The 15,649-nt window shown below is 37.8% G+C and overlaps 1 protein-coding gene across 4 annotated transcripts in view; it reads right to left on the bottom strand.

The window, feature by feature from the left end:
- The window catches only part of PPP2R2C (protein phosphatase 2 regulatory subunit Bgamma), a 194,018-nt gene that overhangs the window by 29,301 nt on the left and 149,068 nt on the right, over positions 1 to 15,649 (bottom strand). For all 4 annotated transcript variants that reach the window (XM_066317228.1, XM_066317229.1, XM_066317231.1 and 1 more), the window contains one exon: positions 838 to 1,002. In XM_066317228.1, coding sequence (XP_066173325.1) covers positions 838 to 1,002 — 165 coding nt within the window. The remainder of the gene's footprint in view (positions 1 to 837; positions 1,003 to 15,649) is intronic.

The raw sequence follows: 15,649 nt of genomic DNA, 5'->3' as shown, positions 1-15,649 counted from the left end.
AGAAGAAGGACAAACAGGCGGTTTGCACAAGGCAAAGTGCCCAGGCTTGCCAGATTACTGGTGGGAAGAACCACAGCCTGTCTTCTCTAGACCACAAAGAGCTGATAGTAAGACAACACAAACATGCATTTTTCTTCAACTTTTACTTTGAGAACAAAGATAGTCACATATTTTCAAATTTTACTTCCTTCTTCTTATATACATTTCAGATGTGAACTATCATGATTTGGTGGTTCATCTCAAAATTTCACTGAATACATAGAATTATGTAGGACCGATGACAACTTCTATATCAACACAATTTTTGTTTCTTCCCCTCCTCCCCCCTCACTCAATTACTTATTGCATTTCCTCTGAGTCTGTTCAGACATAATATTGAAAAAATACATATAGGAAATGCTGGACTACATTTTTAGGAAAGATGCTGAGATTTCCTAATCCAGAAAATAGATTCAAAATTTGAAGGCCATCTGATAACCAGAATTTACTTGCTGCAGCATTCATAACAGTACTTGTGCATTCAAATCAGTATGCTCATCTACTTAAATACTCCCTCATCCTCTTTGATTTGTTAGGAACCCTCTCTTTCACTAGAGTTCTGGGTTCTTCTCTGATCCCTGGAATTAGAACTGTATGGGCAACTGGTCCCAGACATGATTGTTACCAAGTTCATAGCTAATACTTGCACAGGTGAAAAAAAATTCTTCCTTTTGCTGCTTTCTTTTCAAATGTGCCTGCAAGTGAGAAACTAATGCACTGGGGTATGCACCAGCTACGTGCTGTCTGTGAACAATAAGACTTTAGTGACAGCTGAGGCTCCATGGAGCAAGGACTTACGCTTGGAATGTTTGTCACAGAGAGCCGATGCCCTCATGTCGCAGAGTCTCAGGGATCCTTTGCTGCTGCTGTAGACGAAGAGGTTGCAGTGGTGGGGATGGAACTCAGAGGCTGTAATCACTTCTGTCAGGTCCTCCATATTGGCTGGCTTTATATCTACAATGTCTGAATGGAAGTTTCATCAAGGAAAATGCAGTTGTCTGCAGGTAAACCATGACTTGAAGGAAGCACACAAATGTACACACATGTAATGCTTTTAAAGATATAGTCATCTGTTTGGAAGTAGTACAGTTTTAAATTTCCATACATGGCCATCTTTTACCAGACCTTAGGAGCAATGTAAAACTCAAAGTCTGCATGGTTTTACTGCAGATGTCATTAGCAGGTCACCATCTATTCATGCTATGCAAAGACATCAAAGAAACAGCGTTGCAGGGACACAGAATTCTCACTTCAATTCTTCACTGAAACTAACAGAGAGCAGGTGGCGGTATCTCCTGCACTTGCTATTGAAACTACTGCTCTATCCCAGATAATGCTGACTGAGAGAGAACAATGCACAGCTCAGATCTGCTCCTCCACTAAGGATCACTGGTTTTTATGATTATGCAACTTAAGCTAAAAAATACACGTAGCATAAGGTAAAAGACTCAAAAAAACCCCGCAACAACCCACAAACAAAACAAAATGAAACAAAACCAAACCAAACTTTTTTTTGCAAAGGCACATGTGGCAAGTACACGAAGAAGTATTTATGCAAAGAGTTTTGGGTGAATATATACTAATTCATTTTCCTTTAAAAAATTACACACAGTATTAGGCTTGCTATTTGAATATTTAAAAAGAAGTAACTGAAATGGCATTCTTAGGTTTTTATGTAAATGGTGCCCACTACCAAAATCAGCATGAATTTCTGTGATACAATCATACACCTGAATCATATAAGTGAACATCATCTGGAACAAAAACTGCATCAAATATCTAGTTTCCCAAGCACAAACTTGTCAGATGGATCACCAAAGATTACCCACAAGAAGTGTAACTCACATGGTGCCTCTCCAACACTTATATCTCCACTCGTACACATTATTTGCCTTAAAACCCAGGACCCACAGTGACCCTGTGTTTGGAGGAGAAGGCCAGTCTGTGAAAGACTGCTTACAGAGAAAAGAATGATAGTAAGAGTCTCATGAGGGGGCTGGAAGAAAGCAATAGATACACAAGCATAAAATGAAAGAAGGATATATATGTAAAGCAATACATTTAAATAAGATTTTAAATTAAATAGGGCATTTTCACATGGCCTTCAGCAATCTGCTACAGATAAGCCATCCAAATGTTAAGAAATCCTTCGAAGAAGAAGAGTAACATTACCCTATTTTACTGATGAGTTTGTGCAAGAAGGAATAAAGGATTTGCATAAGATCACATGGGAAATGCATGTCAGAACAAACCCAGATCTACTGAGTCCCAGTGCAGTGCCCTAAACACAAATCATTTCAGTGCCTGGATTCCCTGAACATAAAATTTGAATCAGCTGACGTTCAAAATTTAAGCATCTCAGCGGATAAGATAAATGAGGAAATCTGTTTTATTGATGGTGAGAGAAATCATATATCATGGTACTAAGCCGGTTTCAGTTCCCACTGTGACCACTTCCCAAGTGGAAGACCAATCAAAGACCTTTGATTGATTTCTGTGGGAATGGGATATAGTCTATCATCACCTTTATACTCCATACTTTGATCTTTCCCAAAAATACAGGTCTGGAACACTACAGTGAAATAGTACAAAAGATTCAGAGATAATTATCTTGATGACTGTGCATACATCACACTGGTATGGTTTCGGTTTTTTTCCTTTTTCTCCCCATGTGGTTTAGAAAGGAAAATATCAGCAAAACTATTAATATCTTGTGACATTTAATAACAACTGGGAATGAATTAATGTTGTATTTTAACTGCATTCCTACTTACTTGTACTATCACATTTGCATCCATCTCCAAGAATCCATCATGATTAATAAAAGTGCAATGAATGCTAAGATGCAGAAACATTGATTTACCTCTTTTATAAAGCATCACTAAATAATCATGAAAATCAACAGAAAAAAATAACCTTTATTCAGTTACATGTATTTGGTGAATTTGTCTCAAGAAACACCTTTAAGTAAGAGAAATTGCTTTCAGGGATTGAATTGCTTTGTGGAGTTCAGAGAAATTCTGATTACTCAATAGAAGAATTTCACCTCTCAGCAGAGGGATGAATAATTGCTGAGTGATGAGAAAGATATAAAATATAAATGGAGTATATGAAACAGTCATGGTAAGTATCATTTTTCTGGATGCTGAAGACACTATTGATGAATTTCTTTTCATTGTGTAAAATGAATAAACCTATGCCGAATAATGAAATTAAATATTCTATTCTCCTGCCAGAAAAGCAGAAAATACTTGAAACATACTGCATTTCCAGACGTGATCTAAATCTCCACTGAGAAAGAACTCATTTGCCTACTGAGATGCATAGGAGAAATGAAAATTCATCATTTCACTAGATTTAGAAAAATTAAAACAGTAACACTGTATTGAAGTAAACAACCAAGGGACTTGAGAGTTACAGATGAGATTTACCCCAAATGCATTTGTAATAATAGATGGAAAAACAGCCTTTGTTTTGACAGCTACAAAATCAAATATATCAAAAGAAGAATATGTCACACAAAAGAACATTTTCCTCCTCTCATGATTTTTGCCATCTATTTGAAAACAATCAAGTACAGCTTGACATGTGATGTGTAGGAACTGTATTTAAACTAGCATGACATGGTAAGGGCAAGCATCTCCCAAGAGACATTTCTCATTTCTATTTTTCTATCTTCCCTTTGTGTCTTTTCATCCTTTTAAGCACAGCATTGCATGGCAGGAAAAAAATAACAGAATTTAAAAAACTGGACCAGACAGTGTGCTTCAGAAACAGGGTCTTTGGTGAACTTGAAAAGCACGAAACAGAGGGAATCTGGCAGAAACTGATCAAATGAAAATTCCACTGCTAAAGAGAAAACTATGGTAATAGCACAAACGTGTAGTTGTCTCCTACACTACTGCCTTCCTCTGCAATCACATCCTGTGGAGGGCACTGTCCTTCTCCCCCACTGTACTCACCTCTGAAATACCAGTCTCATTTGACTCTTGTTGTATGTACCACATGTGATCTGCTTCATTTTCAGAGTATGCAAAAACACTTAGGATCAAAGGCATCTACGATAGAAAGAACAGAGTTCAGTCCACCATCGGCAGTGTACCAGGATATAATTCTTTTGTCCTAAAAAAGTCAGCGTTTCTGTGCCTTATCAGGGTAGAAGTTTCCCCTAAGAAAGTGAAAACGATGTTCATATTGCTTTGACTCCCACACACGTTTGACAAGGCCTTTTGATCCCTGGTAGATAGTTGTACCAAGCGAAGGTTGAACTTGCACCTTGCCAGCGATGGGCTAGAATACATTGGCAGTCTTTTAATTAATTAACATTCAAACAAGGAATAGAAGATATATTCTTGCTTGCAAAAGATAGAACAGGTCCTTCCCCCTTTACTTGCTGTCTGATATACCGGTGTCCTCCACTGCTTGGCTCCATGAAACAGGATAAAGCTGTGAAGAGGCCAGCAGACTTTATAGATGCTCTCCACAGCAAAATGGAAACAAAAGGTCGAGCACACTTGGCAGCTACAACAGCCGAGGATGATGTTTTCACAGTTGGGTTAGTAGAGCTACAAGACCAAGAAAGGCAATTTTGGAAAAGGCAACAAAGCAACTCCAAGGCAATGTAACCTTAACTTCAGCTGAACATCTACCTCGCCTTCCCCAAATTACTCAAGAACAGAAGAATAACAAAGGAGAGTGAGCAGGGCAAGGCCTGGCTGTGAGGAGGCTTTAGGGAAAGATCTGAGGAAGGGGGGGAGGGGGAGAGAAGAAAAATTCTGAGAGGAAAGAGCATAAGGAAAGGCATGATTAACAACCTGCAATGATATGCAGTGTGAGGAATGTGATCTGAGTACACAATTCAGCTACATGGTATGTTTAGTTCTAATCCAGTATTGTGTGCTGCTGTTGTGCAGCTGATAGCAAAATCAGGATAACAGGAGGAAGAAAATTTGTTCCATTGCCTCTGGGCCACTGATCTAACAGAAATATTCCCCCCTGGGAGAAGTCACTCCAGAAAGTTCCTTTTATTGCAGGTTACAAAGTTGACCCTCACCTTGATCCAAAATTCATATTAATCAGACTTCTCCTCTTGATCAGCTAGAATACAAATGAGCACGCCTGCTTTATGCTCATGCCAAAACATGTATAATGAGAATGTGGAAAATACACAGGGTTCCTGCTGAGCAAAAAAGGTCCCAGAATAAGTTTCCTTGTATGATAATGGAAACATAGCAGCCTCCTCAAAACAGATTAAATTCCCTTTGAAGTGAACAGTATGCATAAAGAAATAGCTGCTTCGTCTTCCTGAAACCATCAAGGAATTCTACAAGAAACTGAATTTTGTAAAGAACAAATTTGTAGCTCACAAGCTATGGCATATAAAGGATTGAATCTTCATTATTTTGGAATAATTTTTAAATGACTTGTTGGTTCACTGCAAGAAAGAAATAGCATTTATGGTCAGAAGAAGGCTCGATAAAAAAATTACATGCCCCCTCCCCCCTTTATTCAATTGCAATGGAGGAGGAGAGGCTTTCTTTAGAAAGCCAGACAAAATTTTCCACAGTAACTTCACAAGAAAAATTAAACTCTCATCTTTCTTATTTCAATATATGCTGATATGACACTTCATTTTTATCCCTGCGTGGGACTTAGGTTTTGGCAAATTTAAGCATATTTCAAAAAATAACTTTCAGCATAACATATCTTACCAAACCTGGTTGTTCCCCGTGTTTTCCACAGAGGTTTGTTCAGGTTACTAATTTTGTCTGCATCTCTCACCTACATTTCAGCCTAGCCCTAGAAAGATTCACTGACTAGTAGTTAAAATCAATAGCAATTCATGGAAGCTGCCAGGGCTTCAGTTTAGAGTAATTGATTACTGTGGTCCTGCTGAGGCTCTACAGTTTTAATATAGGCATTTCTCTGAGTGGTTTTCCTTGTTAGTCATTTAGTGCACACTACTTTCGTTACAAGGAGGGAACTGTGATGCCTACAAACCAAGCTCTACCAGTTCTACACTTCCTACATGATGGTTATATCATTCCTACACCATGTGACAGTTAAGAAAATGAATTCCAAATGTCTCCAGTTTTCTTCCAGGCAGGGTACATAAGGCCTCAGTGTACTTGAACAACATCATGTTGTGATTACATCAACCTAATTATCAATGAAAGAAGCAAGCCCTAACTTCTCAGTCCTTTCCTCCCATTTCTTATAGATACACTCTATGTTTTCACTGTTGAATGACAATTCTGCAATAGGCATAACTTGATGGTATGGACAGCATTGGATAGGGTCCAGGTTCTCATGCTCTGTATTTCAGGCCTGTTGTCCAAGAGTCAAGGGGTCCTGAAATGAACTGTCAATAGGTTAATAGATGTGACCTTTTCTTCAAATTCCAGTGTTTTACCTTAGGCAAAGTGAGTATTTATATTCCAAGTACTCCTAATAGCCACAGTGTCAATGTTTTCCATTGCACAGCATTTGCCCAGTGTTCCACTAAAAGCATGTACTATATGAGTTTTATTAGAAGCCCAGAGAGTTGCAATTACATTTTCTGTATCATTTGACTCTTCTGGGCCACAAAAGCAGGAACTGCATAAGTGTGTGCATGTCCCAGCTGCCTTGAACCTAATACCTGTTAATACAAGGTATTGATCCATACTAAGTTGTACAATGTCTGCTCAACTCTGTATTTAACTCCATGGTATTTAAAACAGTGATTCTTCAGACATCATACTGGAGTTGGGAACTTTGGCAACAGTCTAACACTGGTGGTGATTTGCTGAAAATACCAATCTAATGAACTTGATTTTGATAGGAAATAAAATGTCTTTGTTAAAGGCTTTCTGGCAGTGCCATTACAATAGTACAAAGGCTTCTGTAGTTTTCCTCGTATCAGGATTATGAGATAGAGAAAGAGTAAAAACCACCATGGGGTCTGTTAGCTCTATGTGGAAGGCCAAACCACAGCCAATTACGTTAGGTGCTGTGCAAACACAAAGGGATTGCTCACGATATAAAGAACATGTACAAAGAGCATACAAAGAAGAGATTAAGTAATGTTAACACAGTTCTGTGGACTTCTGAGGTGTCTTGAATCAAGGATTACAGGCTAAGCTAGATGACAAAGAGCTGTTAGTGGAAGAAGGAAAGTCATGGTCATAGCTAAAAGGCTGCAGTAGCAATAAACTTTCCATGTATTCAGCTAGAACTAGCCACAAAAGAGAATTTGGCCATGTCAGCTAAACAAAAGGTTGAGATATAGCCCGTCCAGAGACAGAATGATATATTCAGTACACCCTCCTGTATTATTGGCTGTGCACTTTTATACAGTGTGGGTAATAAGGGCTCTGCATGCTGGAATGATCTTCCTTGGGCAATGGCCTCCCATTTATCCTCAGCACACCAGTGTCAGTACAAGTTTGCCCGTGTCTCCTCACAGTCTACTACGTAATGCTCCAGCCAGAATCATGCCTGATTTTGCTCTCTATTTCTGCCTTCTAACACCATAACACTTAACAACACATGAGGAGCACAAAGGCGAACACTCAGACCCTTCCTATGTGTTCAGGAACCAAGATGTTACTGATTTATCTGGCAGTCACAGAAACCAGAGTGCCTCTGTATGATGGAACAAGAGTTGTTCAAGAATGTAACCTAAATATTAAACTTCTGGGCCAAAGATGAAACTTCTGGAATTTCTGTCTCAAGTTTCATTTGGAACTGGAGATACATGGCAAGAAATTCAAAGTAGTATTAGAAACATTTTCCATTCATTAGGTTTGAAAGCAAAGTAGAGTCAGCATCAGTGCAAATGTTTTACAGAAAATGAAACTGTAGGAGGCAGGAAGTGGCAAAGACTTTGCAAAGGTTAATTTAAGAGCCAGCATGATTGGATTCTGATCTAATGGTCTCTCTCCTCCTTACCAGCAGATGTCCAGTCATGGAAGTATTCACTTGGTTCTCTTCTTGATTAATTGGTTTTGAGAAGTTGTTATTATTATTATTCTCATAATTACATTTGTCTTTTGCAACTTTCTCCCAGAATGCATATTGGTCTAAAAACTCATTCTGAATTTGAGAGATCTCATTCTTATTTTTGCAACATCCGAATTACTTCGCATTCCAATTATCTGGGTGGGATAAAAATAAACAGCAGCAAGAAAACCCTGAACATTCATTATACAAATGTGACTTGAAAAAAGAATCAACATCATTTATATGTACTGAGTAAAATTTTAGGAAATTGCTTTCACTGCCATAAATTGAGTAAACATAAGACCTTGCTATATGCAAGTTGCAGAAAAACAACTCTGCTATATAAGAGAAACTGCCTATGGCATAGCTGCAACATCTGAGTAAGTGTTGAAAGCAGAGAATTGTAGAGTAGTAGGGAGAGACCATTTTAAATGGTGCAGGTCACATCCAAACTTCACCACAGATAGGCCTGCTCATATACATTGCAACTAATGATTTACTTAGAGAATAATGAATTTAGAAGTAGACACTGGAAAATTTTAATTTATTTAGGAACAGAATGTTTGCCTTGGTTTTTTGAATGGAATGCATTTTCAGCTGCAGACACAGTTCACATGCCTACTTTAGCAAGAACCATATGCAAATTCAAATTTTCAAGAGCAAAGGCATCATTATCTGCATATGCACAGCTGAAAGAAAAGTTAAGTGGATGAATCAACAGAGGAAGACTTGAATTTGTAAATGTACACCTGGAGTCACTCAGTCACTGAAAGACTGCAAAGTCATATTTAGTTCATATATTTGCATATGAATTGATTATGATTTGTCTGAAACTACTGTTGCACGCTTAATGTTACACTTGGAACACAAACACCAGAAGAGCCTCAGGTACACATAAATTATTAATAGAGGAGCCCTATTAAGTCCCCCAGCTGAGCTTCTCTTAGGCAGTGCTGTTCCATGCAGTATGGTTAAGTGGCATCATGTACTACATACTGGCAAAGGTTCCAAGAAAAGAGTGATTCAAAATTAATAAGGCAAGGAAATTCACAAACAAAAGCAATATAATCTCATAGTTGACAAACCTTTCCTGAAATACATTAGATGCTTAACAGAAAACTGAGAGGGATCTACTTAGTTTACTGAATAGAGTCCCTGGTAATACACAGAAATATGATATATAAAATTCTCTAAATTCCATCTTAAAAACAGTCAGGTATTTTTTCCAACATAACTTGGAAATAAGAGATAAAACTTTTTTTTTTTTTTTCTTTTCCTCTTTTTTTTTTTAATGAATAACCTACATGTTAACATGTAATTCCTATCAAAAAATTTCTTCTTGATAATTACTAAAATCCCGTGCAGATGAGGAAGATCGGTCTCTTAAATAAAAGCAGACACAGAAATTTCAGCTGGAGGGTATAGACTCTTCAAAGTATTTTGGTGGCTATTTTTCTTTCACAATATGCAACTTATTCTTTCATATACATTTCAGAAAACCCAAATACAGTAGTATTTGCACTGCACTAGACTGGAGTAATTCCATATTTTTACTGGTTTTTCAAGTCAAGTCACAAATGATACATTTTTGCAAACTTCAACTAGCTAGAAATGTCTTTCAGAGCATAAAGCTCTGTCCCTTCCCTGCATGCTTGTTATGGAATGAGTGAAATAAAACTATCTTCAAAAATAGCCAGATACTTCTGAAAAATATATGCTTTAAAAACTCTAATAAAACTTACATTCAAATCACCTATACACATTACAGAAGATACCTGAATAAAATCTTGTGGCAGGACTTACTATCTGGCTGCTTAATTCACTTGAAAGACTTTTCAAAAACGCCCATCAGCATGCAGTGACAACAGCTAAAATAGACTTTACTTAAAACTGGTGCTATAACTTCGTGGAAGTTAACATGGTCTTTATTAACAGAGCATTTGTACTCCAAAGAAGCAAACTACTGCAATTTCACGTGCAATCCTTACCAATGTGTATTATGACAACACAAAATAAAGCAATGTGTGCATTAATGAGAGTGCCCTAGCTCTTTTGACAGTGAGAAAAGCTTCCAGGGTCTCAGGTTCTAACAGCTCACACAGAACACACAGGAATAGACTTCAAGCTTGACACAATACCTGAGAAGACCACGTGAGCATTTTTGTGACGTTTATGTATGAGTATTTTTCAAGCTAAAGATTTTTTAGCTAATGAGCAAAGCAAGTTATATTTTCTTCTTTTTTTATGTTAATACTCTGAGAAAGATTGTGCTTTGCAAGGTTAATTTCAAGTCCAAACTCGCATGGGAATTAGAATAATTAGACTCATTTAAGAGAATTCTCCCCTCTGGCAGAGCTGATTAAATTATTTATACATTATCTTTTCATATAATTGTACCTAAAACTGTGTAAATGGGTTTTTTTTTGTCTAACTTTCAATAAATTCATAATACACATTTTTCAAGTTGGATACACCGACTGCACCTGTGACAACAGAGAATGGCTCATTTTCAAAATGCTTCAATGAGAAATTAATCCTGAGGGAAACAGAAGCATGCAATTTAAAAGCTTCCACAACGACAACACACTGATTAAAACTCATCAACTGAAGAAATAAAATTAGTAAGACAATAAATCCTGGACTGAATCCTGTTACTCACTTCCACAGGAATAACTTCATTGACTGCAGTCACATTAGTCTAAAATATGAGTGCTACTTAGATGAGGATCAGTCATGACATGACCTTTTATCTGTAATTTAATATTCTTTAACATAGTTCCCAAGTCCCTCTCTGCTAAGGATCCCAGATTCCAGATAAAACCTGAAATTACTTTGGTGAAAAGGGAAATCATCTGGTGGTTGCTGCTAACATTCATTTCAGCTCTATTAAGTGCTCTTTCTCTCTTCCATACCAATAAACTTGAGATAACTATATTTTAAAGGTCATTCCTGATACAAAATAGTAACTTGTTTGCTTCTGTGCCTATTAAATTGGAAAGCAATTTGCTCTATGGAGATCTGTGAAAAGACATCTTTGCACCTATTGTAAAATTTTAAGTATCTCCTACAGTTGCACTGTCTAGATCACTCTACAAACACATGAATTCAGTGAAATCCCAGTTGTGATCTTTAAAGCACTATTAAGGAATCCTGTTATGGTTTTTACAGGCTCAGAATTTCACACTATTCTTTTTCATTTGCTACAACTCTGATCAATTTTCTTTTTCCTTTTCACAATTCACTATACATTTTCAAAAAGCCAGAGTATTCTAAAGCCTCAGTCTATGTTTTTCCTTACCTCTGCAAAAATGAAATCATAGGTATGGGTGTCTATCTGGGGACAACTGTGTTAGAGAAGACAGAGGGCTGGATAAAGAAATTCATTAAAAGAATAACGTAATCACATACTTCAAGTTGTGTGTGGACAGGAGTGATAAGTAAGAAAATTATGTATTCTGATTAACAAATTAATATTTCTATTAAACAATAAATCTACAGTGCAGTAATTATCCCAAGGCTATAGCTATGCTCAAATCACCTTAAACTGACTTCTTTAAAAGCAACTGCAGGAAAAGGAAGAGACTGGTCATTGCCAAGTATACCTCAGCTGTAATTAGTTTTTCACAGCCAGATTCAAGTCCTCCAATTTATTTATTTTGGAGGATGACTAGATAGGGAATAGTTCCATAATATCCCATGCCCTGATGACACTGGTATCATATACTCCAGCCATGCACTGTTTGCTTTCACTGCAATACACATTTCAGCTGCATAGCCAGGAGGATCTCACTCAGGGATTCAATGCTAAGACACTGCTTAACTAGCTCTGATATTACTCCTTTGGCTATCAGTCATGCTCTGTCATCCAATTCTCTCTGACTGGCTGACAGTAAAATTCCTAAGATAGGAGTCAATTTAAGGTAATCAGAATAGTTAAAAGCAATTGTTTCTGACAGGGATCACAAAGTGTCCTCTGGCAAGAAACAAAACCAAACGAAGTATTGGAAGACCCCTTCTTCAGGTTTAGTCATGGTTTTCAGACCTATCTAAATCTGAATTTATGGATGCTTAAGAGATCTCCTAAAAGATGCTGAGACTTCTCAGTACTTCTTGAAAACAAATAATCTGCAAGGTCTTTATAGTGCCCACTCACACAGCCTTACTGCTGGAATTATTATCTAGTATTTGAATCACACAGCAAGTTATAAAGACTGCAATTTGCACAAGCTCACATATGAATATACAACTGTTCTTACTCTGAAAAGTTTAAGCGCTATACTCAATTAAGATATTCTAAATAATGATGACCACATCAGAAATAATATTGTATCTGAACTGGATGTAGTTGTACCTCAACGGAAGCAGAAGACAACTCAATGCTTTTTTTAGAAGGTCTATGTTAGCGCCTACTAAAGTCATTTAAGTGATCCTAGAAATGCAGTTCTCTCTTGGCACTTTGCACTGGGGACACAAAGAATTTTTCTTACAAATGAGTCTACGGAGAGTTCATGAAAGGCTCAGTTTACTATTGGGATTCCATGCAGTTCAGAGAAGATGACAACTTACAGTCACACATACTATTTACCTATTACCATTACCTATTTACAAATTTAATCCCTTGACTGATATTAAAAACATTTCTTCTATGATTTTAATAAAAGAATCCCGGCTGCATTTTTCCTAACACACAGCCAAAAACACACACCAAGGATGTATCTAGAGAGACCTGGACAAGCTCAAGAGGATCTGATGAAGTTTAACAGTACCAAGTACAAGGTGCTGCACCTGGGTCAGGGCAAGCCCTGGTGTCAACACAGGCTGGGGGCTGACGGGATGGGAGAGCAGCCCTGCCCAGAAGGACCTGGTGATGCTGGAGGATGAAAGGCACTCACAGCCCAGACACCCACTGTGCCCTGGACTGCACCCGATGTAGTGTGGACAGCAGGTCAAGGGGGGGGGATTCTGCCCCTCTGCTCCACTCTGGTGAGACTCCACCTGGAGTGCGGTGTCTAGTTCTGGAGATAATCGGAATTGCTTACACTTTCTGCTTTCCTAATTAAAAGAATCCTTCCAGAAATAAGAGGCTATTTTTCACGATTTCAATAATTCCTTTAAGTACCCTTAATACCATCATATCTATACAGCATTTTGTTGGGGTCCCATTAGCAGGACTTTATGGAGCTTTATGTTGGAGTTTGTTCCTATCCTAAGCCTCTGTACATGATTCATGGTCTGTTAACCCTCATAAACACCTTTGCTGACACAGAAATAATAAGCATTAGGAATTAAACCTATATAAGAACTACAGCACCTGCTGCTAATCTACTAATTACATCTTAGCAAAAGTTATTACTGAACTACACCAGTGTAAATGATCCTCAAGTTACTAGGTGATTTGTTATCTGTAATTTCAGAGGCAATTTAAAAATAATTTATTTTTAATAAGCTGAAAAGATCTCAAACCCAAAAGTTACAAGGCAAAGTCAATGGAACTTGTCATTTTGCAAAGCTTTGAGAATCAGATCACTTTAAAACAACCTGAAATACACTCTGAAATGCTGCTAAATAGGTAACAATGAATTTCCCTCTACTATAATAATTTTTCTCATGAAAAACCATTCCATTGCTTCAGATCAGAGTAACATGAATGGAAAATTCTTGGGAAAGACAAGGGTCTACAAGGCTTAAGGACTACAAGTCAGCTACAAAAATCTTTGAGTTTGCCACTGTCAGCTCTGAGTAGAAGACTCTTTTACTAGACAGACTATTCTGTTCTGAAAAAGTGGAGTCTCAAAGGGGAATCCCATCAACCTGGAATCTAATCAGCTCGTTAAAACAGCTTTTTCCCCCCTCAGTTGTTCACATAGGATGTTTTAATGAGAAAGGCAAAGCAATCATTTCTCAAGAGTTAGAATAAAAGAGCTCTCCAAACCATGGGATCAGTGTACATGGCACCTCTGTAATCATCAAACTCTCAGACCTGATTTTAGCTTTGCAGGCATCTTCATCCTACTTTACCAGAGAGAGAGACACACAGTGCATGTGGGAGAGGGAGAAACTCTAGGAAGCAAAGAACAAAAGAACACAAATTTGAGGAAAAGCTACTCAAATGCTGCCAGTAGCAACTCAGCCGGAATATGACTCTACAGCAGACCATTCACCTTTTAAATACCTGATAAGAGATTGACACACTCTTCTTGACAGAATAAGAAGTGCTAACATGGATTACACAGAGCTCTGAAAAAGGAAATAAGGTCTGCCATCTCCCAAACAGAAGGTGTGTTCTGTAGGAAAACAGTGCTGCGGGTGCGGGTGGCAGCAGTTTCTCACACAGCACAGACAAGCTTTTGAGAGCACAGAAAATGCATCCTTGTGCACAGTCATCCTGGCTCAGGCACTTTTATACAACAAACAGCCTTATCTCACTCAAGGGTACAAACTTCCTCCACAAACAACAAGTCAATACCACAGATCTGCTTTCAGTTTAGCTTTCACATACTAACACTGAGCACTCTGTATTTGCTCTACATATGCACTACATTCAGATGCACAGTGGGCTGCCACCAACTTGGTCTCCACCACTGTACCATGTTATTTTGGGTTTTTCCATTTTTTTTTCTGTTGTTTACTTCTTAAGTAAATTCATTTTCCCAAGATATGGTGCCTAACAAACTGACTATCCAAGATATGCCTCAAATACCAGAATACATTAGACTACAAGAAGGCCCTTTGGTGATTTGCTAATTAGCTTAACCCTTTTGGGACACAGAAGAAGGAAATTTTTATTAAAACAGGATAACCCTGGACTATATTGATCTGACTGAGAAATGAGTATTTTAGTCAAGATGAGTCTCAAGATGAGCACATGCTGGAAACAGTGATGTTGTTTCCATAGCAATGCCATGGCAGCCTCCAGAGTGAAATAGTGTGCTACCAGGAAATGAAGGGAGTTCAAGTGCTATGAGCTACACAGTTCTGTGAGCAATCCAAATACATTCTCATAAAGAATATTTAGTGCAGCTAGATAGTCCAAAGATTGCTGCTAATGGCAAGTAAGCCTTATCAGTATGCTCCTGGCAGTCCTTTTTCCTCATTCACCTCACCCAAGATGACTATCTAAATGCTTAAACTATGGGCAACACAGCTAAACCATTTCAGACCAAACACTAAAAAATACAGCAACCCTTACCTTACTTCTTTTCCAGTGCAGAATACCATCCTTTATTAAGGTCACTGACTCTTGCTCTCCATAACACAACCAAACACATTAAACCTTTAACTGAAAAATCCTACTACGTGCAATTATTTACCAGGCTAACCTTCCTCCTTCCTTTTATCTCACCTCCACCTTTCTCCCTTACCTCCTTCTGCTCAAACAATACTGAGCAGATCTGATTTCAAGTGGGAAGCAATGTATAGAAGTCCTGCATACTCCTCATTACAATTTACACAGGGATAAACTCACTTGTCTGCTTTTCACCCCAGTTAGTGCTTACACTACTAAAAAAGCAAACCAGAAAAGCACTAGTTGTATTTTATGTGCCTAAGACTTTACCTAAGGTAAATATTCTGGTCAAATTCTGCAAAGCTGATTTAAAATATTTTCCCAAAGACTACAAAAAGAGAA

Source organism: Sylvia atricapilla, chromosome 4 (assembly GCF_009819655.1).
Source record: "Sylvia atricapilla isolate bSylAtr1 chromosome 4, bSylAtr1.pri, whole genome shotgun sequence".
Taxonomy (NCBI): domain Eukaryota; kingdom Metazoa; phylum Chordata; class Aves; order Passeriformes; family Sylviidae; genus Sylvia; species Sylvia atricapilla.
The sequence above is the reverse complement of the archived record's forward strand: the minus strand, read 5'-3'. Positions and strand labels throughout refer to the sequence as shown.